The sequence below is a fragment of the Centroberyx gerrardi genome, chromosome 16, assembly GCF_048128805.1.
Source record: "Centroberyx gerrardi isolate f3 chromosome 16, fCenGer3.hap1.cur.20231027, whole genome shotgun sequence".
Classification (NCBI taxonomy): Eukaryota; Metazoa; Chordata; class Actinopteri; order Beryciformes; family Berycidae; genus Centroberyx; species Centroberyx gerrardi.
In genome coordinates, this window is record NC_136012.1 from 9,668,081 (window position 1) to 9,692,509 (window position 24,429).

General features: G+C 44.8%; 2 protein-coding genes across 3 annotated transcripts; both read right to left on the reverse strand.

The window, feature by feature from the left end:
• Positions 1-1,136: 1,136 nt before the first annotated feature.
• On the reverse strand, positions 1,137-15,727 carry cabp2b (calcium binding protein 2b). 2 transcript variants are annotated; one of them, XM_071916578.2, is made up of 7 exons: positions 14,209-15,727; positions 13,187-13,459; positions 3,774-3,804; positions 3,531-3,665; positions 1,789-1,898; positions 1,411-1,558; positions 1,137-1,262 (listed from the first exon to the last, which is right to left on the reverse strand). In XM_071916578.2, the coding sequence occupies exons 1-7, from the start codon at positions 14,290-14,292 to the stop codon at positions 1,237-1,239; spliced, it is 807 nt and encodes a 268-aa protein (XP_071772679.1). In that variant the 5' UTR covers positions 14,293-15,727; the 3' UTR covers positions 1,137-1,236. The 2 variants fall into 2 exon arrangements, with proteins under 2 accessions (XP_071772679.1, XP_071772689.1); XM_071916588.2 differs by lacking the exons at positions 13,187-13,459; positions 14,209-15,727 and adding an exon at positions 6,657-6,701 and having other exon boundaries at positions 3,519-3,665.
• Positions 15,728-16,874: 1,147 nt separating this feature from the next.
• Positions 16,875-24,252, reverse strand: LOC139925726 (zinc-binding protein A33-like). Its single transcript, XM_071917213.2, has 6 exons — positions 23,629-24,252; positions 22,610-22,705; positions 20,512-20,745; positions 20,280-20,302; positions 19,509-19,624; positions 16,875-18,868 (listed from the first exon to the last, which is right to left on the reverse strand). The coding sequence occupies exons 1-6, from the start codon at positions 24,145-24,147 to the stop codon at positions 18,309-18,311; spliced, it is 1,548 nt and encodes a 515-aa protein (XP_071773314.2). The 5' UTR covers positions 24,148-24,252; the 3' UTR covers positions 16,875-18,308.
• Positions 24,253-24,429: the final 177 nt, after the last annotated feature.

Here is a 24,429-nt window from a genome sequence, read left to right on the forward strand (position 1 = left end):
ACGATCCTATCCTGTCACCTCTGCCAACTGGGTTCTTGTACTAAACTTTGCATAGTCAGCTACTAAAAACCAGTGAGCAAAAAGGCAGAAAAAACACTGCATATGTCAAATTTTTCACTTGTTTAGTATATAGTATATAGTATATAGTATCACAATAATGTCACTTGATTCAAGAGAATTGTTGAAACTTGTTGATTTGCAGTGGAAACAAATGGAATTATCTCACCCCACTGGCAGATTCTTTCACCTGTTTTACAAAAACTGAGATTTTAAGACTCAATACTACAGACTTGATGACTTGTTACGATGTAATATTCTTGTAGGTCAACTCATGGCACGAAGCAACATCTCCAACCCCAAATAGTGCCATCCATTAAACATGTTCATCAAACCAGTGTGGGTAGGTCTAGTCGAGTGAACAGCACCCAAATTCCCTTCAAGTTGCTTCATGCGTTCTCATAGTTAAGATACGCAGCAGTAAACACACTCTCGTGCCAAGTTCGCTTGCTATAAATCCCAAACTTTATACAGATGTTTGTCTATAGGCGTCGTTAAACACATAGTTTGTAGGCTACATGAGGCCCTGGATACTTGCTCTAGTGAATGCATGAAAGAGTTATTTTTCTTTCTAATGCAATAATGTAGGGACTGCTGTGTCTAAATATAGTCATTTACTGGTGATGAATTTGTTACCGATGTGATGCATTGTCAGCAACCTTCTTCGCATTGTTTACCTGGAATCATTTCATATTTTCAATTTTGCAGTTTTTATTAAAAAAGAGAAGAACATCACATTTTACAAACAAGGAGTTACACTCAAAAGACAAACATAAATATATCAAAAATACATCTAAAAAAACACAAGATCATAAATATTGTCTATGAAGCCTCTGATATGTTTTACAGCTGCTCAAATGCCCGATCTCCGTGGCGCAGCTTGAGCCTAGATTTGTGCAATCATGTTTGTAAGCCCCAAACAAAGCAATTTTTCCCCCCTTCTTTCTTTTATAAAAATATCATTATAAAATGCACGCTCCTGAGAGCAGATGAAGAATGTTCACTACAGTGTAGTGTGTCTTGTCTAGCAGGTACATCATGTCTGTCTGTCTGTCTGTCTGTCAGTCTGTCAGTCTGTCAGTCTGTCTGTCTGTCAGTCTGTCAGTCTGTCAGTCTGTCAGTCTGTCTGTCTGTCAGTCTGTCTGTCTGTCCATCCTGACATCTGGACAGCTGGACTGGTCAGCGTGACATCATCCGCACAAATTCTGTGAAAAAAGAAGAGAAAGGAGAGAGAGAGGGAAGAGGATGAGGATGAATTTGGTGGCTTAAGAGGAGTCTTAAGGGGAAATAAGAGCACGCATGGGCAGACAGACACTCACACTCACACTCACACACTCTCTCTCTCTCTCTCACCCTCAAAGTCCACCAGGCCGTCTCCGTTGAGGTCGACGTCTCGCAGGATCTCGTCTATCTCTCTGTTGGTCAGCTGTTCCCCCATCAGCTTCTTCATGGCCTCCCGCAGCTCCGTTATACTGATCTGACCGTCCCCGTTAGAGTCAAACTGGAGGGAGGGAGGGAGAGAGAGAGAGAGAGAGAGAGAGAGAGAGAGATGGAGAGAGAGAGAGAGAGCTTTAAAGAAATGCTTAAATAAAAAACAAGACTATTTTATTATTACAATGTATAGTGAGGAGATAAAAATACTTTGACAAAATCTCTCATTAAAGCTGGAATGCTATAGAAGTCAGACTGGTGGACACACACACACGCACACACACACACTGAGCCTCCCACCTCTTTGAACGCGTCTCTGAGCTCTTTGACTCCGATCATATCTGCTGTCTCTGCCAGCATCTTGGGTCCCATCAGTTCCACAAAGTCCTCAAAGTCCACTTTACCGCCACCTGTAGGACACACGGGTACACACACACACACACACACACACACACACAAAGTACACGTGCTGTCAAGTCACTATACAGGTGGGATGTGTTTTCCTGCTGCTAGATGGTAAATTTAATCACTGAATCTAAATTGATGAGTCATGAAGGTTGGTGGAAAATACACAGACAAATTGGACAGAACTTTCCATGCTAATACAAATTCCCATGATGTCAGATGTTTGTTCCTGCTTTCTAATTTTCAATCAATCCCCCCTGATGTGCGCACCATCTCTATGAATTTAAAACACCCTCATTGGATTGTTAATGTGCTGTTGTAAGTGCTGTTGTGCTCCTACTGTGCCCTTTAAATCCATAAACAGGACAGGACGGATTACAATAGAACATTTTGACTGAGAAGCTATTCTATTCTATTCTATTCTTTGCAAAAATGCCCAATGCTGTTTCATCTGTTTCACGATTATTGAAAGATATATTAAGATCATTTGAGAGATTTGTTGAATTGTTGAAACAAGTTGGTTTGCATTGTAAAATCATTTCACCTCACTAGCAGATTGTTTCATTTGTTTAAAGAAAAACCGGATTTCAAGACTCATCACACTTTGTTCTGTTCTGCTCTGTTCTGTTTTTCCCACGGCGCAGCCGAGGGCATCACGAGGCCAATTCAGGTCAGGCAGTCAGTCAGTCAGTCAGGTGACGCTTAGTGAGATGTCGCATCGTGATGGCCTCTAGAGGGCGTCTTTGACTAAGAGATGGCCTCTTGCCTATGGGCTAAACGCCACATTCAGTCCCATACTGATAATGCCATTTTGGATCCCACACAGAGCCACACTCTTTGGCATCAATTTACAGACATCCACATCTTCTGCTGTCCTGCAAACCTTAACAGTCACGTTATTACCTGTGGTGTTTAAGTGACGTTGGTGGAATAGGTAATTTAACCGCTAAATGTGTCACGCTATCTGAGCATTGCTCCCACACACACTGAGCCTCGCTCTCTACCGTTGATTTACATACATCAACATCTTCAGCTGCCCTACAAACTTTAATGGTAGGTAACGTTATTACCTGTGGTATTTAAGTTACGTTAGTAGACTTAGATAATTCAACCAACAACAGTGATGACTGAATTAGCATATTGACCAAAACCTACGTGACAATGGGAAGGGGAAAGACTGTGAACCACATGGATATATGATGGCTATTCTGTGCACTTAAAACCAAGACAACAGGCTCATAGTCAGTTAAACTTCATGGAACAATAACATCTACAGAAAGTGTTTCTCCAGGACCAATTGTAGCTTTTAGCATTAACATAAAAATAACAAATCCACTTAATCCCGTTGCCACTGCACTGGAATCCCTGGGATTTGCCCAACTGGTACAAAAACCTACACTCATGCAGTTCTGCTCTTTTCTGTTCTGTTCTGTTCTGTTCTGTTCTATTCTATTCTATTCTATTCTATTCTATTCTATTCTGTTCTGTTCTGTTCTGTTCTGTTCTGTTCTGTTCTGTTCTGTTCTGCTCTGTTCTATTCTGTTCTGTTCTGTTCTGTTCTGTTCTGTTCTGTTCTGCTGTATTCTGCTCTGCTGTGTTCTGTTCTATCTCTGTTCCCAGGCCGCTGTTCCACTCACAGATCTGCTGGCTCAGTTCAATGAGCTCCATCTCGGTGGGCATGTAGCCCATCGTCCTCATACACTCCCCCAGGTCCTTATGGCTGATGTAGCCTTTCTTATTCTTATCAAACTCCACAAACGCCTCGCGAAGCTCTGGAAAAAAAACACACACACACAGCAATATTTAACCATGAGAGGATTTACATTGTTAAATCAGTTCTGGTGCAGTGAAACAGAAACACAGTGAGGAAGTTATCTCACCGTCAATCTCCTCTGGTCTCAGCTCTCTGTCCTGTTGGAGGGAACAGTGGGACACATTAGTTTCTCTCTCACAACGGCACTGTCTTACACACAGACACACACACACAAACATATTCACACATGCATTTATCACACACACAAACACTCCTATCACAAATATTTAGACTGCTCAGTTGTCACACTCTATGCACACACACTTAATCAGATTTACATACAACCAGCCAAGCAAGATTTTCAGGTACAAATAGGATGTTGAATCACAGATGCCATGTTATGAGGAAACACTGTACAGCACAGAAATGATATTCAACTATACACTTCTTTGAGAACTAGAGGAAATGAGAGAAAATGAATTATGAGTGGAAAACTGTCATTTACACATATATTTGTACATGTAGCTGAGTTGTAAATAGGGCTGTGATGTCTGGCCAACTTCTTGGGTCAATGGAGTTTGGCTTTATATCCCGCAATGGGGATAGGGGATGACAACTGGAGCCAAACAAATGCCAATAACTGTGAAATAATAGCAAAGTTGGCCAGTTAGTTTCAAAAAGCTGCTCATGTATCATGGCTGGGATTTCATATTTCATTATAATCTGAAAAATGTAATTTATAGTTATATCAGTTATATTAATTGAATAGTACATGCTCTCGTAGTTTTTAAGATCAGTATTAGAAAGACCAATGCAAACACAGTGTAGCTCGAGATGAAGCATCTAAATCTATATGGATTAAATTCTACGGGGGTTTCTGCATTATGATATGACTGGGCGGACAGTTCACCTAACATAAATCACCGTGGTAACCAGATTATTTGTGGGAGGTTGCCAGGCAACAGCTGGAGATTAGGAGATTTGGGAGGTTTAGTTGGGGGCGAGACCCTTGGACACATGTCCACTGTTCACAGACACACACACACACACACACACAGTCATACACATATACATGTACTATGTACCTCGTTTGCACATGGTACATAGGTTTGCATGCAAGACCACCCACACCCAGACCCACCCCACAGACACACAAACACACACACACACACACACACACACAAACACAATGGAGGTCCCTGCACAGCACAGAGGATTGTTAGGCTAAGTGCTCTGGGGAGAGCACAATAATGGGGTGAAAGCAAATCCTCTTGGATAATTTTTATTTACTATGGCTGGCCTGTTGAAACCCTAGAGTGCACCATGCTACCACTAACCCCCTACTTCAAAGGAGGCACTCAGCTGCCAAAATACCCAATGCCAGTCTTTTTTAACTTGTAAACAGCAGATGTTTGAATGGGACACCAGCTCACAAACAACCAGACTAAATAACTAGAATTCATTCCAGTATGTTTCATATGAATGTATATATATATATAAGTGCCAAAATAAATGAAATACTTGAGTAAAAGCGGGATACATAGCATATTGAAAGCTGGTGTGATCTGTGAAATAATGAAGCATCCCATCATGCGTAGAGTGTCGCATCCCTCCCACCAGACACATGTAGAATGCCGAGGTGCATTAAAGCTGTTCTGGTGGCTCATGGTGGCCCAACACCCTGTTAAGGCACCCTATATGGGTGTATCCTTTAATTTGGCATTTACCTGTAGTCTATGTCATATTTGGCAGATGGAAACTTATAGTTCTACTCAGTTAGTTTGGGTCGTCCCAGTGGGAATCAAACCCATAACCTCCACCGTACCTTGTGCTGCACATATTGCGCTACACTAAGCTAGACAATCAATACGTTTCCATGGAACTGAATTATCGACCCCTTTGAGTCTGTCTGGTGCCGAAGGCATTTGATTGGCTGACCCAGGACGACTGATGCGGTGGAATGACTGGACAGCTGGTGTGCTGATGAAGATGAGGTTTGTGAGAATGCATCACGGGTGTGCATGGATATACCGTGTGCATACTGTGTGTATACGTTTACATACGAGCGTCTGTGAAAAGCCCTGTTTAAGGAAGATGCAGGCGGGGCCCACGATGTTGTGCAGCATGTTGCAGTTCTTGACCAGCGCGCCAAAGGGATCCTTGAACTCCTTATCCTCGATCCCCTCAGCCTCCTTTCCCTCCGGCTGCAGCCCCTGCTGGCCCACAGCCCCCGCCTTACCCCTGAGGGAGGCAACAGGCCCCTCCTTTGCCCCCTTAGATGCAGATCCAGCCAGTTAGCCCACCACACTGTCTATATGAGCGTCTCATCCACACACAAGACAAAATCAAATCCTCTCAAGGAACCAATGCTGAGATCTATCGTTTTCCAATCATGCAAACATTATACTCTATATGGCTATATGCCTGGACTGTGTAAGCTGCTTATTATTTCAAGGCAATCCACTCACATCAGAGATTATCCTTACCATGAGAAACTTTGTTGATCTCTCTCTCTTAACATTCTCTTTATCTATCTATCCCCTCCAGTCTCATTCTGCTGAGGCTCTGACAGTTAATTCTGCTAAGTGTCCCGTCTACTGACTGACGTCTTGTTGCAGCATTATGTAAGACTCTTACAGTATGAAGTTATACATTGTGTCTTTGATAAAAACTTAAAAACTTATACACATATAGTAAGGAGCTGACTGCCATCAAGGGAAACATTTTGTATCAACAGGCTCCAAACAAATGGTGCAGATATTTCAACAAATATTTTGCTATTTTCTGTATTTTCAAAAATCCAAGATGATAAAAAATAGCATCTAGGGATAATATAGTCAAGGCAAGTGGCTAAGGTGTTTTAGTTGAGAACAGAATCATGTGAAAACCACACAAATGCAGACTAGTAAAATCTATACCTACAGTGAGCAAATCAAACTCACACACAAGCTAAAGTGCAAAGCTCTTATGAGCCACAGTTAAACAAAGAGAGTCTGGGTCAAGCTCTTACCTTCTTCATTTTGTCTCTCATGGATGGTTTGGTACAGTTGCCCATTACCTAACCTCCCCTTGCTGGATACCAATCAATCTTACCCTCCCACTCTCCTCCCCCCCCGCCTGTTCCCCCTCCCCTCCTCTCTTGCTCTCTCTATCACACTCTTCTCTCTGTCCCTCTCTGTCTGTCTCAGTCTCTTCCTCCCCTCTTTTCTTGCCCTCTTCCTCTGCTCTCCTCTCTCTTGGGACGTTTCAAAGGCCCTGCTCAGGTTTGAGTGCTGCTGAAGTTGGAGAAAACCTCTCTGGGTGTCCCATGCTGGTTAAGAGGTGAAAAGCAGTAATCCATCCATAGGCGATCCCGCATGACTCCACCCATCCCTATATGATCCCAGGTCAAGAGATGTCGCAAAACAAACCAGCCCCAAAACCAAGCCAACCCAACCTAAACTAGCGCTCTTCTCTGCTGAAAACAGCTACCAAGTCACTCATGCGTCTCTTCCCGGCGATATCACTATCTCTTTCTCTCCGCACTCATCAACCCCTTTGTTTAATCCCTCTCTCTCTCTCCCCCCCTCTCTCTCTCTCTCTGTCGTTCACATGTTGCATCAGCATTTAAAAGACTTCATCTACAGTATGAGGAGTTTTAGAGAGAGTGAGAGAGAATTAGTGGGCATAGACACAAGGGGTTTAATCCCTCCGTTTTAGATTAAAGAGGAAGATGGGGTGGTGAACAGAGAAGGAGAAAGGGATACAGTAAGGAGATTTAGAGGAAGAACAAAAAAAGAGGAAGAAATTAAGTTCATGTTGAGTACAGGCTAAATCCAAAACCAGACAAAATTTTTTTAGTAAACTGAAATAAATAAAAATACTGGAATGTGTAATTGAAGCTATCATTTTAGACTAACTGAAATAAAAGTCTTGATTCATGGAAAATATTTTCCAAAAGGAGTGCTTTCTAAAAATATGAATAAGACCGGCATCTACTATCAAGAGACTAAACCACAACTAACAAAGCCCGTCTGAAACCAAAATGAATTATGAAATGTGTGCTAATGCTAATCACAAGTGCATGTTTACTGTAATGGGGAAAGGGAAGGAGAATTGAGAAATGGGCCATATAAAGGAGCTATAGGCAAACACTTTAGAGAGCACAGTGGAAAGCTGGGCTAAATAGTGATTAAATATATCTAAAAAAAAAAAAAAAAAAACGATAGCAAAAGGGCTTGATTTGCTTTATCACATATTGTCAGTTTTCAGGTGAAAACCTCATCTCTAATTTTGGTGATTTTCATGTTTTAACTTAAATTGAAGGATTACATTCTCTTCCACGGGTTGAGAAAATTCTACAACCCCTGGGCTGACGAAATCCTTTCAAAAACCCCACTGGATAAACTGAAAAATACATGGTGGTCGAGCTAAAAACAAGGCTCTTATTCTTGTTCCTGAAAAGGTGACATTCTGGAGATACAAGGTTTTCACCTGACAACAGCGATATGTCTTCTGTACTTCAAATATTTGAAATGTTTCTCAAATGTATTTTTGCTTTTAGCCTTTACACTGCTGAACCCTAAAACGAATGAGGAAGTAGCATGAGTGATGCTGTGATGCCTCAGTGAAAGACAGCTTACGCAAGACGCCATGAGATCCACAGTGTTGGTGTGTGGTTGTGTTGGTGTGTGTCAGTGCGTCGGTGTCATGTGAGGACACACTTAGTGGGATGTAATGGCCGGAGTCAGGAGTCAGAGGTCAAAGGTGGCTCGTGCTCTTGCTGCACTCGTCCTCTTATAGCAAAGACTTAGTTAGGCCAAGTTGTCCCAAATTATGACGATATTAAATTCAGAAGCTGAGGTTACAAGTGCAGCGCTAAGTGGTCAGATGAGCTCGTACATGGCATCTGCCACCAAATCTCTCCGAAGGCAGATTTGGCATGCTTGCTTACTACAGTACATCCATATGGAGTGCACAGCTTGCGTGTGCGTGTGCGTGGTATGTGTGTGTGTGTGTGTGTGTGTGTGTGTGTATATCTGTGTGTGTGTGTGTGTGTGTATATGTGGCATGCACAGAAGTAAGTTTTACCCATCACAGATGTCCAATTTTTTACCTCCAAATCTTCCCTGCTAAACTGCTACACACAGATATGCATGCATATACATGTATACTGTATGGACACGGTATGGAAACTATGGAAACATGCAGGAACACACTTATGTGTATTGCTGTATTGTAAGACTTTTTTTTAAACTTTATTTTAATGAGAAAGTAAATGACAAAAGCACAGGTAGTTGGAGAGGTCAGTGTTGTTGTGGGGAAATATGGGGCTGCAGATACTAATAAGTGACATGTTCAGCCACAGTGAAATATCACTTTGGCACATAGTCACATAGTCCGTGTTGTAGAGATCATTGATGAGTTTTATGGTCCAATGGATGAAGGTATTTCCATGAAAACAAAATTCCAACTGGAGTGTATCTCTTATTTCCTCCTATGCTTAAATGCACCAGGGCAACGTAAATGTTTTAAATGAGAAATGTCTTGGAGCTCTTAAGCATTTCTTCAAGTTAAAACCCATCCTTCTCAGAAAAGGGAGCATAAGGAGTCTTACCAGAGGAGCTCATAAACCCTCACGCTCAGCAGGATTATAATGGCAGAGAATGGTATAGTGGGACGGAAGCATGGCCTAAGCTCCGCAAGATGAAACACAACAGTGACATCTAACCTTACTCTCTCTCTCTCTCTCTCTCTCCCTCTCTCTCTCTCTCTCTCCCTCTCTCTCTCTCTGTTGCAGTAAGCAGCAATCCCCACTAGAGGCCAGCTTTGGGCCAGTCTAAGATCTATTTGGCAGCTGCATCGATGGCCTGCGTCGGTCCACATGAATGGAGATGGTAATGCTCAAACGACTTCTATTTTTAGCCGAACTTTCAGGCAAACTGAGCCTATAAGCTAAAAGATGCACAGCTTAAGAGCGACCACTCTAAGTGATAACATTACCGGGGGAAAAAATCCTAACTAGGAGACCCTCCTTCAAAAATGACCATATCCCTCTGTGAAAAGTCAAAATGGGACCTGCTCCCAGCCTGCCAGCAGAGACTTGTTAGCTTAGCATACAGTATCTTCTGACAAGAGAATAATGTGCATTTACTAAATGGAAATTCCCCCTAAAACAGAATTCACTACATGTACATAAATCCTGACTAAATTGTCCAATATCAAGTAAATAATATTGTAATCAGTGTTTGTATTTTGTAATTTTGTGTGTGAAAATCCACATTCAAATTCAAAGCTTGGTTTTCATATGTGAACATGTGAAATTTCCCATTTCCCATGTGAAAATGGCAGTTTTCACCAGTGGATTGTTCCTTTTCATGTGAAATTAAGTTTTCACAGTTGAAAAAAAGTTCCACCTATGAACTGAAATGTTCACATCTATCACGTGATGTGAGAAAACGAGACTTTTTTGAACGGGAATGGCTATGAACGCTAAACATCTCTGTAAAATCACTCACTCACTTACATCCATGTTCCTTTGTATTATGATGGAGTGTATTCTGTACTTCTGTCTTGCTTACAAGCGTGTAGCTTATTGTCAAATCTTTGATACACGATCCTAAACCTCATGTCTTCACCTCTCTATTGGTTAAATCTCTGGGACAGAGTATATCAGCCTCAACTACACACAACACACAAAACAACTCCATCAGTCAGTAATTATATCCCTTACAGCAGTGGTTCTCAACGTGGGGTCCGGGGACCACCAGGGGTCCGTGAGAGGGTTCCAGGGGGTCCCCAGCAAATTGATGAATTGTTAAACATCACCATTATTTCATTTACAAGACGTTAACACAATTAGAATGTAGAAGAATGACTGTTCTGATCATAGTTTCTCTGTTATCTCTCTACCTACAATACAGACAGTCATGGAATTCTAGACAAAATCATATCTAACAATAAAGATATTCTCAGATTTGGGTCCGAGAGACAAAATCTCATCAAATGGGGGTCTGTGGCTAATGTGGACTAAATTAGGGGTCCTTGATGTGAAAAAGGTTGAGAATCACTGCCTTACAGAATATACCACCCCAGCTATATACAATACAATACGTCTCTATCAGTATTAACCCGATCAATTACATCAATTAAGGCCCATCAACTCCATACAACACGATACAACACAACGTTATCAGTCAATCAATCAAATGAATCCTGCCTTTAAGTAGGCTGAGGCCTGCATAAGGACTTCCTTCATGATTCAGCCTTGATGATAGTGTGCTAGACAACACTGATACCAGGGATAGGATGAATAACCCAAGACACACCAATACCATTAAGCCTGATTCATTACCAGGTTGACTCTCCCTTACTGATGGTTGCAATTAATCGCGCAAAGGAGACAGAGTTGGTGTGTGTGTGTGTGTGTGTGTGTGTGTGCGTGTGTGTGTGTGTAATTGAGTATATGAGTCTGTTTTGTATTGCTTTTTTAATTGCTTGTTCAGTCTTCCAGGTATCAGCATTGAATGACTGTCACTCTAGCATTACTATTTACACACACACTGGCGACAATGAGTAAGCATGTCTATTGTGTGTGTGTGTGTGTGTGTGTGTGTGTGTATGTGTGTGTCAGGTGGGGAGTGCTCAGGTAACGTGACTCGGATCGTTATTTGGGACTCAGCGTTGTGCCTCCGTGATGAAATTACGTGTGTGTGTGTGTGTGTGTGTGTGAGCAGGTAAACCAGTAGACATATCATGTGCTGATCTGGTGTCACATATACTTCTACTGGTGTCTAGTGACAAGAGCTGTCTGTCAGAGAAAGACTAGAAGAGAGCTAGGGGAGAAGAGACAGAGAGCGGGAGGAGGGAAGGAGGGAAGGAAGGAAGGAAGGAAGGAAGGGAAGGAGGGAGCATTGAGGATCGTGTCTGTGTTTGTGTGTGTCATGAGTTTGTGTTTTGTGAAATATGAGTTTTTGCAAGCAAGTTCCGTCTGTTCAGTTCAGCACGAGGGGGCTGGGAATGCTACATGCTTGCTATTTAAGACATGCCTGTTACACGCAATTTACATGCTATAATGCATTGATTCTCAAAGTGGGGTCCGGGGACCTCCAAGGGTCCTTGAGGGAGTTCCAGGGGGCCCCCAGAAAAATGAGAAATAGCTGAATTCACTATCATTTAATTAACCAGAAACCTTCTCTTCTCTTCTCTTCTCTTCTCTTCTCTTCTCTTCTCTTCTCTTCTCTTCTCTCAGAGACTTCTCCTTTCCCTTTCTCTCCGCTTGAAGATGCAACGCGTCTCTCTCCCTTTCTCCCACTCCCTCAGCCAGCCCGTCTCTTATTTTGGATCACTTGCATCACCACTGACATCACAATTTTTCTTTTTAGATTGATGTCCTGCTGCTCTCTCCACCCGCCACCTCCCTCTGTGTTCTGCTGACGTGACCAGGTGGATGTGACTCTCTCTCTCTCTCTCTCTCTCTCTCTCTCTCTCTCTCTCTCTCTCTCTCTCTCTCTCTCTGGTGTGTCAGAAAAAGACGGAGTGAGTCACACAAGCCGAGGTCAGCAACAGTGAGGGAGTGAGGGAAGTGACTTGGGTGTAATCTGTTTTTATTTCCCCCCTACATACACATTATAAATACACACACACACACACACCACTCTCACACCACTCTCCCACACTGACCCCGGGGTGACAGATGTTGTAATGGTGTAGCCTAGCGTGCCGTGTCGTGTGTCGTGGCTTTTACCGCGCGGGTGATGGGATGTGATGCGATACTGCGCTGACACAATGGCTGGAGGGAGCGAGGAGTTGGGATAGGGTGTTCATCAGATCTGTGCGCTGACTGACCGCGGCCGTATCCGTTACGGATTACACTTTCGTAATGGCGCCCAAAGTAAAAGAGCTTAAAGCCTCTCTTGCACACGCTATCTATCTGCGTCCTTAGCTTAGCCCCGCTTTGCTGTTAGCGCCATTTTTCGCAAAGTATTTGGGGGTTAAACGAAAGGTTAACGTTTGTGTTTTAAAAAAAAAAAAAGGAGTGGTGCAGGTTGCTGTGGCGACCGCAGCTTTACGCCCCGTTTGGCCTGTGAGGTCAGAGGGGTCAGAGGGGTGAGATTGGAGAGACGGCTAGTTAAGAATACTGGAGCAGAGCCAGGCTTTATTTTTAAAATGGGGGGGGCTTAAGGTTTCAATCAAGCCTGTGGAGAGGCATTCAATCAGCTGGAGAACTGGACACACACACACACACACACACACACACACACACAGACACACACACACACAAACGCACACACACTGGCAAAAGCGCATGAGACACTCACAGACACTTGTGCCCTGACGACACATACATACACACACACACACACACACACTTGCCCATGCATACACACACAAAGGCATGAGACACACAGACACTCATATCCTGAGTGCATACATGAGCACATACACGCACACATACACACACACAAACAAAGGCATGAGTCATACAGTCACACACACATAGACACGCACGCACACACACACACACACACACACACGCACACACGCTCTCTCAGCCCCTACCTGTCCGAACACAGAGTCCACGATGGGCAGCAGGTCGGTGGGCTCCACCTCCCTCTCTCTCTCCTTCTCCCGGTGCTGCGGTCCCTCCATCATCTCCTCCAGCTCCTCCTCCAGCGCCCTCCTGTCCTCCCCTGCCACCTTGTGGGGGATCTGGGCGGCCCTCTGGTGGCGAGGGTGCCGGGGCACGGCGGCCTGGACCTCCCCGACACCCCCCCCTTGCTCGTTGGTGCGCCTCTTCTGCTTCTCCACCTTCCTCTTGATGGCCGCCTGCACCTGAGGGACGAGGGGGGGGTGGGGTGGGGGAGGGTGTTAGGCGCTGCTGCTACTGTCTACAGATGATGTTACAAAGCGTCTGAGGGATTGAGTTCAGACACGTCATGTCTGCGTTCAATCTCACTTTATGACTTTTAGCTTTCTAATTTCACCTGATAATGTACATAACATGCACAATGTGGTAATGAGTTAGTAGTTTGGGTATCTTGATATGAATAGGTTATTTATCTGGTACACTGCTGGGTTTTTATAATGTGTTAAGATTAATCTGAACATGTATCACATTACAGAAAAGACTGGTCAGATAAGGACTTATAGAAATACCAAAAAACACTGAATCCTTAGGTTTATTTATATATTTTATTATTGGACCAAACCCCAGTGGCAGCTTTTTTTTCCTCCCTTCACCTTTTGAGTTACTCCATCTCTGAATTGACTTTATCTCACACAGTGAAACACCATCATACATTAACCTTTTCTGAGAGAAAACTGCTGTTTCCATGCATGATCATTTTAAAAAACAAGGTATGTAAAATTCATATGTAAGTAGTTACATTCTGGTCCTAAAACTTCTCAATTCTAGCAACATTTATCACTTGATGTGCCACCAAATCTACTTAAATTGAGCCAGTTACACACATTCACGCATACAAAAGCATAAGAAAAGGCATGTAAAGACTGAGACGGACACAGACTGACAGAGAAACACACATGCACACACACACACACACACACACACACACACACACCTGCTTTGCGGTTTTCTCCTGTGGCGCGCTCATCGCTCCAGTACCGCCTCCTCCGGCGGACGTCTCTCGAATGATCATGAACATCTCGGTGTCACTGGCTCTCACACACACACACTCTCTCTCGCTCTCTCCCTCTCTCTCGCGCTCGCTCGCTCGCCCTCCCCCTCCCTCACCCTCTCTCTTTCCTCTTCCCTGCTTCTCCTCTCTAGCGTATCGAGCAGTTGTTGTTGTTTTTTTTTAGTTTTACCTGCTAAAATTCCCAACAAACTGAGCAGTGATCTTAAAACTTCACAATTTCCCCCCAAATTCCTTAAAAAAAATCAGCTCCTTTGATGAACTGACACTTGTGCCTTTTGTCCCAGGTGCAAAAAAAAACAAACAATCCCAGAAACAAAATGCTGAAATGTTCCTCTCCTCCTTCCCTCCTGTCTGCTTCTCTTCCTCTGTCCTGTAGTAGCTGCTGTGAATGAAAGTATTGGCTTCGGCGTCACACCGTGCTTCTCTCCATATCTCTCTTTCCTTGCGTGTGTCCAGGTGAGGAGGTTTTTATCATCAGCTGCCGTCTTGGCTCGGGGATTGAGTTCCTGCACCTCTGCCCCCTCTCGCTATCTCCTGCGCCTTTAGGTGACACCCTATACCTCCTGAACTTTACCTCCCTCGCGGTATCTACCTGTAACACGCCGACCTCTCTCTCCTTCTCTTCCTCCCCTTTTTCCACCTTTTTGCCTTCGTCACAGGTAAACACTCCTCTCATCACCGCCGCCTCCTCACCTTCGCCCATTGTGCTTTTGCTCCTTCCAACTTTTCCTTATACCTTTATCAAGTCTTTTATTTTTCTGTTGTGTTGCCTTTTACACAGACACTTCATTTGCTGGCCTGTTTCTCCTCTCTCATTCCCCATTTTCTCTCTTTTCTCTCTTTCTCTGATCATTGCCACCCCTCCTCCCATACTCTCTCCCCTCTTTCTTGTCACCATTTCATTCGGACAGTAATCCCCATTGCTTTCCACTCTCTCTCTCTCTCTCCCTCTTTTCCTGTCTCTCTCAGTCTATCCGGCCCCAATCCCCTGTCACATTCCCAGCCTTTGTTGTAACACAAATTGGATTCTTTCTGGAGGTGCCCAGGTCAGCTATTCATTTACTGCGTGTGAGAGAAAGACACAGAAAGGGACAGAGAGAAAGAGAGAGAGGGAGAGAGAGGGAGAGAGAGGGAGAGAGAGAGAGCGGAGGAGTGGAGGAGGGGGATGCAGATTGCAGACTCGGCTATGGTGTGATGATGAAAGACTTCTATGTATAACGCACCGCCGCGATGCTGTCCTCCCTTCGCAAATCACACACATGCATACATGGATAAACCCATCCAGCAGGCATGACTGGGTACACACACACAGGTGAACATGTCATCATGACCTCCATTTTTAGACTGTTCACACAAGCGTGTACACATACTAACATGCTATTGGGCCGTTCAGGTCTCTTTAAAGCCTTATTCACACTCATGCACCGCATCGTAGCTCCAGTCCAATTCTGCTAAAAGTGTCTGCTTTCTATAAATAAAGTGTCCCGTCAAATTGGTCCCCCCCCGCCCCCTGCACCTTTCCGCTCTCCCTCTTCTCTTTCTGTCTTCACCTTCTCTCTTCTCCTTCCAATGCCCAATTCTATCGCCGCTTTAGAAATGGGGACGCTGGCAGGTGTTTGGCAGCTTTGAGCAGATAAAGCGTCTCACTTTCCCCCCCTCTTTTTTTTTTTTTTCCCCTTAACTGCCTCCTCTGCAATCTCCCTCCATCTCCTCCTCTCCTTTCTCTCTGCATCTCCTGTTAACCCGCATTAAACTTCTCTCTTTCAAACTGAAACGGACCTTGATAGTATATGTTCTCCAGTCTGGGACGTATAAGCTGACTTCTCTCCAGTTGCTAATGAGGTTTCCATTAATCAGTTTAAGCCTATCTTTCTGCCCCCCACTCCCCCTCCTCTCTCTTTCTTCAACCCCTCTCCCTACCCAACGGTCTCCTCATTGATTATTGATGGGGGGGGGGGGCGAGGGCAAACTCTCAAGAGGAGGGAGAAAAGAGATCAATTACAGAAAAGCTGAGTATAGAGTCACTGACGGTAAAAATAGAGAAGGGGCGTATTTTGGGAATAGATCAGTCAGAGGCAGCCTGCATGGGGAAGAAAAAAATCTGATAGAAGGGATGGAGGGATGAAAAAAAAACATCAGAGAGGAAAATGTAGAGACAGGATTCTCAAGACAAAATCATTTTCCTATATTTGGAACAATCTCGCTCTGCCATCACAGACTTACTTAAACTGAAGGAAGGCAGGAGTGAATGAAGGAGGGAGTGGCACAGCAGTAATGTAGAAGTGAAGGAGGCTTGTGTTACTGCATGTAGATCAGCCTGCAATAATATCTAATTACAGATCAGGACAGTTGGAGGAGAGAAGGGTCGGATTAGACATAGCCTTGACAGGTATAGCCTTGAGACCAGTCTATGGTTAATGTATAGGCAGATGACGCAAAGAGATTAAGCGGACATGGATAATGGATAAGTTTTATTTGGATCAGACTAATTCTCATTATTTATTTGTTTGTAACAGAAGTCACAGATGACCAAATTGTGCAATTGGCACAAGGGAACTTGCTATACTGTTGAGATGCAAATACACGGGTTTATGATGAAGATGAAGATTCAGAAATGACTTTATTGGCCGCTGACTAATAAAAATTGGCGTTTGCGGATATCCCTGCTAGATAAACACAAGGCCCCTACACATGGGGCGGCAGGGCGGCCCGGAGGTAGAGTGGCTGATGAAGAACTGGTATCAAATCTATCAATATACAATGCAATGCTGCCAGAACAGAAGGTCAGTGTGTAAAAGGATTGACTATCATGAAAAATAACAATTTATCTATTCATTTACAATGGCGCTCCTTCCAGAGACAGTTCACACAGGCATCTCAAGCACTTTGTTGGTTTACAGGCAGAACAGGAGCAACAGCTAATTCCTACCAGCTGAGCGTAGAGCAGAGCAATGCTGCAACACATCTTAGATCTGGACGCCCTCCAGTGGAATCACAGGTAACAACAAGCTCAGCAGGAAAACACTGATCTACTGGGGCTGCTATCAGGCTATAACGTCATGGCAAATGCCTAGAAACTGCAGTAGACATTTTAAGAGTGAACAAACTGTTGATGAAATATATATAAAAAAGTCCATGTAGGACAAACATGAGGTCAGTGACAATGTGTGTGTGTGGTTACCGTACGCAGACTTGGCTTTTTTGGAGTGGGAGATTTAGGGGCAAGTGTCCATTGTAGAGGAAAGGCATACAAAAGTGATAATTTGTAGGTACAATCTATAAACATAATAAATTCACTTTAGAGACATATGTGTTGTTAGAACGTCATTAGAATATCAGTATAAGATATATAAAACCAGTACAATACTTTGTTATATGGTTAGACACGGTTATAATATAAAACATATAGATAGAAAATGCAACGCACGCATATAATGATTATAATGATTGTAAGGCCTTTCTCATGGCATTATAAGGTTCACTGGATACTACTGTAGACTTGGCTACTAATGCTCTTCAGTGTTTTACTTGCTGAGCTAAAATAAAGAAAGATTAAAGGTAAGTTAGTCTACAGTAGTATGCGGTGAACCTACTTGCCTATGGACATTTCTCATGCCTGCGATCACCAGCACCTTAGAAAAAAGTTTGGTGCAGTATTATCAGTGAAGTCTTTGGTAATTTATTGTAAAGCAATAATTGAGGCCTTAGCCCGTTTCTAATGAATTGCCCACCCCGATACAAAACATTAAGCTGTGCATCGTCTTGTCCTTTGGCAGTTTTATCTTTTTTTTTCCAGTTTTACAGGAATATTTCTCAAGCTCGGTCCTTAGTTGCAGCGATACCAGAGTGTTCATCATCACCGTGCCACTAATGACAGTGTGAATGCTAATGTGTCGAGTCCAACTGGACTGAGGAGTTAGCTGCATAGCTGCACCGTTAATATATGTTCAAACTCTTTGTTCAGTGTATTTGTGAAACTGCTAATGAAGAATGACAGTACTATGGTGAAAAGGAGGATGTCATCACAGTGGCGTTACCACGGTGAGGGGATTGCGGTTGCGTCCGTTGATAATCGGCCAGGGATTGAAGTACGGGAAAACGGGCTCTTTGAATTCCGCATCGCAGAAGGTGAACAGGTGGCTCATGTCTCCTGCATCATAAAACGCCACTTCGCCGCGGCCGTAGTCCAGATACACCCCCACCCTCCTGGGGGGCCGCGAGGGATATATCAAGCTCTCCTCGGCGTCGGTGCACGCTTCGTACTCGCTGGTGCCGTCGCCGTTGTCCCGCAGCACCAGGGTCCAGAAGCCGTCGTCCGGGCAGAGGCTGATCTCCTCCTTCCTGTTGACGGAGGACGTGGCCACGCCCAGACCCCATGCCGTCTTGGAGCCCACCTCCACCTCCCAGTAGTGGCGGCCGGAGGAGAAGGCCTCCAGGCCCAGGACGATGTTGTAGCGGGTGAAGCGCTCGGGGTTGTCGGGCAGGTTGGGCTGGATGTCGCCCACGCGGACACTGGTGCGACACGGGGAGACCCACAGGCGGGGGTAGGCCGTGTCTGGGTCAAGGGTCACCGCCGAGACAGCTGGGGGGGGAAGGGAGCGCAAAGGGAGTTAGACATGGGGGAATGAAAGATGACAGGTTTGAGTCCTCGGTATTTTGACATGTATCCTGTCAAAATATCCTTGAGCAAGACACTGAACGCCAACCTGCTCACTTACTGTAAGTCACTCTGGGATAAGAGCATCAGCTACATCCATAAAAGGTAATATGTAAATTATATAGTGCCTCACTGAGAAGAGACAGCTATGATGCAACTCCACTGAGCTTCATGACATCCAGACCTGTTCTACACTCAGCATTCCTGTCTGAGCTTCCTGTAGTGCTACACCCTCAGGGCCGAGGTGTGATGGTACGACACCGTCCTTATTTACACTGACGAGAACTATGGCTTTTACCTCCTGGCTCTGAAGAGACTTCTGCCCAATGAGAGGTTTATTATGTTGAGAAAGCAGACACAAGCAGGTTTTGAATCTGGCTTTAGTCCGACATCTCCAGACGGAGCAGGCAGAAGCTACAATCCAAATAACATTCTGCCTACTCACTAAAAATGTATGTAGATGTCTCGCTTGTGTAGATAGAGCCAGTTCTTTTAGGTGTGGTGCTGTGTCTTCAGGTAGTGTGTGTGTCTGTGTGTGTGTGTGTGTGTGTGTGTGTGTGTGTACCTGGCTGAAGAACAGAGCTCATCTTCCTCCAGGTCCTGTACTGCAGAGGCCCCATGAACTCTCCTTTCTGCAGATCCACACTCACCTCTGGGGGGCGCTCAAATAAGTTCTCAGCCCTGAGGGAGGGAGGGAGGGAGAGAGGGAGGGAGAAAAGGGGAGGGGGAGAGAGAGAGAGAGAGGAAAAATGACTTTTTCACCTTGTTAGCTAACTCACCACATGAATTAATTCTATCTATTTAAAAACAGATGGCAACAAAAATGTTATCTCATATTTTTATAGGCTATCAAAATCCCATTACGTTTACTTCCTGGAAAACGACATATTTTTAATGGTTACTTCATGATGTACCAGTAGGTACATCAACAACTTTCAGAGTTACAAGAGTGGCAACATGGTATGACGATGCATTTTGGGGTTTCAAGGAGCTCAAGATTACGCACAAAGCACCAAGCCACTTTCCATGTTTGTTCTGGTCCAACCCGCCCACTTTTATCTCGCCCCAACATCCTGTTTCAACCAGAGATACGTCGCATTACGAAAACAAGAAACCATTTAAACGCCTTTTCCTTGTGACTTCGGGCATTTGCTTGACAACATCAAAGTCGTTTAAAGAGAGAAGGAGAGAGACAATGAACAGCTACTAACAGTCACTAGCATTCTAGAGCAAAAAGAGATGATTGAATAACTCAATAACAAATCATTGTAGTCATGCGGCCCCTCAAAACTTAGATGACTGGATTAGATAAGGATGGCGGCTTTTCCTTACTCACCCTCCGATGAAGTCTTTGATTCCCTGGAAGAGAGCAGAACAAATCATATATGACGCTCTCTGCTGAAACATGCGGATATTCCCAATGAAAATATTTTCTCCCCTGATTTTTTCATTGAATCGATTCTCCCCACTCTCCTTCTTTCCATCCACTGATCTCCTACCATTCAGCATCTTGCACTCATCCACCCATTCTCCTCCTCTTTCCTCCCCTTAATCCCTCCATCTCTCACCTTGAGCTGCTCTGGGTTCTCCTCCTCCCTCAGTTTGAGGTGGAGCTGGTCGGCCGTCTTCTCCAGCTGGCTGATCTGCTCCGTGGCTTGGGTGAGCGCCTCCTCCAACTGGTTGAGCTTCTCCTCCTTCTCCCTCTGCAGCTTCTCCTTCACGCGCTCCTCCTCCCGGCGAAGGAACTCCCTCAGACGGCCAAACTCCGCGCTCACCTGCTCCTCCAGGTCGCCGGCTCGCTCCTGAAACAAAGGACAGGAACACATACTGTAAGCAGGCTGTAATATACGTGAGGGTAAAGGAAAATTCCACCCTAAGATACTCTTACATTTTTAAATATCATCATTCAGTGAGTTCAAGGAGTTATTTTGTGTTGTAATTTACTTTTTTTGTTGTACCCACTTTCCTTCAACCTGCCTCCTCTACTTCTACTACAGTTAGTGATTTCCTAGATTTCCCAGAATGCCTTTCAACAACCGTGAGAGAACAGGCATGTTCCATTCAGCTGTGGGTTACATGTGTAGGTGGAGAGAGTGATCATATTAGTGTAGTAAGAACAAAAGAGCAGTGGTTTTTCCAGTAAAGACATACTTCCAGTAAAGAGTCTTGCCCCTTACTCAAAACACAACTTGTCTTGCTGCTGCTGCTGCATTGCATTCTGGTCTATTGAGGCTACTGTCAGCGGAGAAACTGGTCTCTCTCCTCTTCTACGATGGATTTCTCCCTGTGTGATTGTTGAACGTCTCTTGGTGCAAAATGGCGGCTCTAGAAAGAAGCCCTCGCTCTTTGATTCTGAGGGACTGACACCAAAACCTGACATTCACTGTTGATGTTTTAGAAATTGAAAATGTTTCTACTATTAAACTCTGTCGTAGCTGCACTGGAAAAATCTTGACGTGATGCCACATTGTCTATGTTTGGCCAGTTATCCACAGGAACAAGAAAAATAAACCACCAAACCATAAAATTGACCCAGAAATGCAAGGTCCATCACCAATAACTGTTTTTTTTAAACGGTGTTAAAGTGTTTTAGGGTGGATTTTCCCTTTATGTCCCTGATGTGTATAAATAAACATTTATGTATTGCATTCATGAAGGTGAGGCAGATAAGCAGGTAGGCAGACAGGTAGAAAGACAGGAACACACACACACACACTCAGGCCGCATAACATTCTTGCGTAGGAAGAGAACTGGCACACTTCCTCTCAACCTCGTTCACCCACATCCTGTCATTCTGTGTCACTGACAGAGAGAGGGAGAGAAACAGAGAAGTGAAAGTCGAAGATTGTGCAAATAAACTGTATCAAACAGGCAGAGAGACAGACAGCAGAGGCAGACAGACAGAAGCAGCACAGGCTCAGTCAGACAGACAGACAGGCAGCCGCAGAGACACACTGTGGGCAGTTTCTAGTAAGACTTGGTCTGTGCGCTTATCTGCTGCAGCAAGGACGCTCCTCCACTCAGCAAACATCCTATACATGCTCATATCTCTGTCTAACACACACACACACACACCTCCATTTGAGATGAATGCTGGCATAGTGGAAAAAGCGACCAAGCCTAAATTCTGTCAACTGTTCTTATCTCTCTCTGTTAGGATGTGACATAACCAGCCCCCTGTTGTATATTTGTTCACTGTGTGTGTATTTATGTGTGTGTGTGTGTGTGTGTGTGTGTGTGTGTGTGTGTGTGTGTGTGTGTGTGTGTGTGTTTGAGCTTGAAAATGAGAAACTGTGAGAAAGACAAATGTGTACGTGTCTATGAGTGTGTGTTACCCACCTATTTAATCGTAAGCGATCCTTACCTGTGCAGTACATGAGAGTCATCACAGTGTACATGACACTGACTGACTAACTATAGCATCACTACCAGTAATTACTACGAGTCATGCACCAATTCAGCTCTGTGAGACAGGTCAGTGTGGAAGCACGCAGGTGAATGTTGCCTAGCTACCAGAAATTCTGGTTCTATTCAGGAGACACAACTCACACACACACACACACACAGCCTCTTCTTTTTTTGCTTGGATTATAGAGTAGATGTTATATCCTCTCTTTCACAACCCAACACAGCCCACACACACACACACACACACACAGCTAATACCTTAATAAGGAGGATCTTTTCATTGGTTTGGCTTTGGAAGAGCGAGGCCTCCTCGGTCTGCAGCTGAACCCTTTCTAGAGCGACAGACAGCTTATCCTGTGGGGCGGGCAGAAAAAATAGGTCAATCACACACACAATATTAAGAAGTAGTGTCAGCAAACCAGATTACTCAAACGAAGAGTTAATTTGATTGGTGCCTCGGTCAGAAAACAACAACAGCCATATGGGAGTCATATGATGCACAAACTTCCCAGAACCCTTTCACCCAGCGGCACTGCTGGAACATGTTAAGACACAGTCACAGGCCGCTTGAGCACTGATGGCCAACTGCAAAGGTTAAAAGTGTAGGGGAGGTAAGAGCTGACACCGGCCTGCTGAATTCCTGTGAAACTCAAAGTACACACACTGCCGGGGCAAACAGGCAGCCTGCTCTTAAAGTGACTGCCATGTCACGGGATCCGCTGTGTGAAAGCCCCGTTTGTCCCAACAGTAGAGTCAGGGTGGAATCAAACACATAATTCGATTCGCTTTTTTAAAATTATAACTGGAAGCTTGATTTGATTTCTGGGGAATGTTTTGGCCAACCTGAGGTTTCCCTTGCAGATTCAGGGAAAGATGTTTTGGGTGTCAATTGGGCATGGCAAGGCACTCCCCATATTTTAGTCCAAACTTGATGTTGTAGGTTTTGTCATTACAATGTAGAGCAAAGATCAAGCAGAAATAAGCAGAAATTTTACTTGGAAACCATATAAAAAAAAAATCACATCAGGAGACATTCAGGACCAAAGTTTGGTGACCAACTCAACCGTCTAATAATTAATCACACTGATCAAATAATATCCTTCTAATCAGCATCAATTGCTTCACTTGTACCCAGTAGTTTGGTCTGTAGGAGTAGGTTTTGGTGGCAAATTATATTAGATGCAGAGGCTGTGCCATGCCTCGAGGTTAAGTGAATTGACGCCTCGGAGAGAAAGGCCCATCAGTGAGAAGAACAGATTTGTACCTCAATTCAATACCTTATAATTCTCGAAAGCCTCGTTAATGGGGATGACATTGTGCATCTTGTGGTCCCGGGACATGCCGCACACCAGGCAGATGGGCAGCTGGTCGTCCTCGCAGTACAGCTTCAGCTTCTCCTCATGCTCCTCGCACATATCGGCGACCAGGCGCGGCCAGTACCCGATGGACGAGGCGACGCTGCCCATGCTGGACCCGGGCTCCCACTCCTCGGGCTCCTCTGGCGCACCGTCGTGGTCCCAACCGGTCGTCGCCCCGGCCGCGTCCATGGTCCCGGCTTTGCGCACGCTCTCCACGACGTTGCACAGGAGCGAGTTGGGCCGCAGCTTACGGGCGCACGACTTTCTGCACTGCGGGCACGTCGGCAGCTCCTCCGCCTTGGCCTCCCAGCACTGGGTGATGCAAACGCGGCAGAAGTGGTGGCCGCACTCCAGGATCACCGGCTCGCGGAAGAGCTCCAGACAGACCGGGCAGGTGAGCTCCGAGTGCAGCTCCTCAAGCGCGCTGGCCTCCGCCATTCTCCGCTGCGCGCATACTGAAAGAAGTCCCCCCCCCCAAAAAAAAAACTGCTGATGGCAACTCTGTGGAAAAGTTAAGACCAGGCTACTCTTCCGTACCGACGGAGAGGCAGAGGCAGAGGGAGAGGGAGTGGTCTGAGCGCTGAAGCTGACAGCAGAGCAGACTGTTTTCACGGAAGGAGACGGAAGGCGTGCGTCAACAGGCTCGGTGGCCCTGTTCCATTCCAGGACGCATTTACCCTTCCTTAGCCCAGGATGCTAATCCAGTCAGCAACTCTCTCA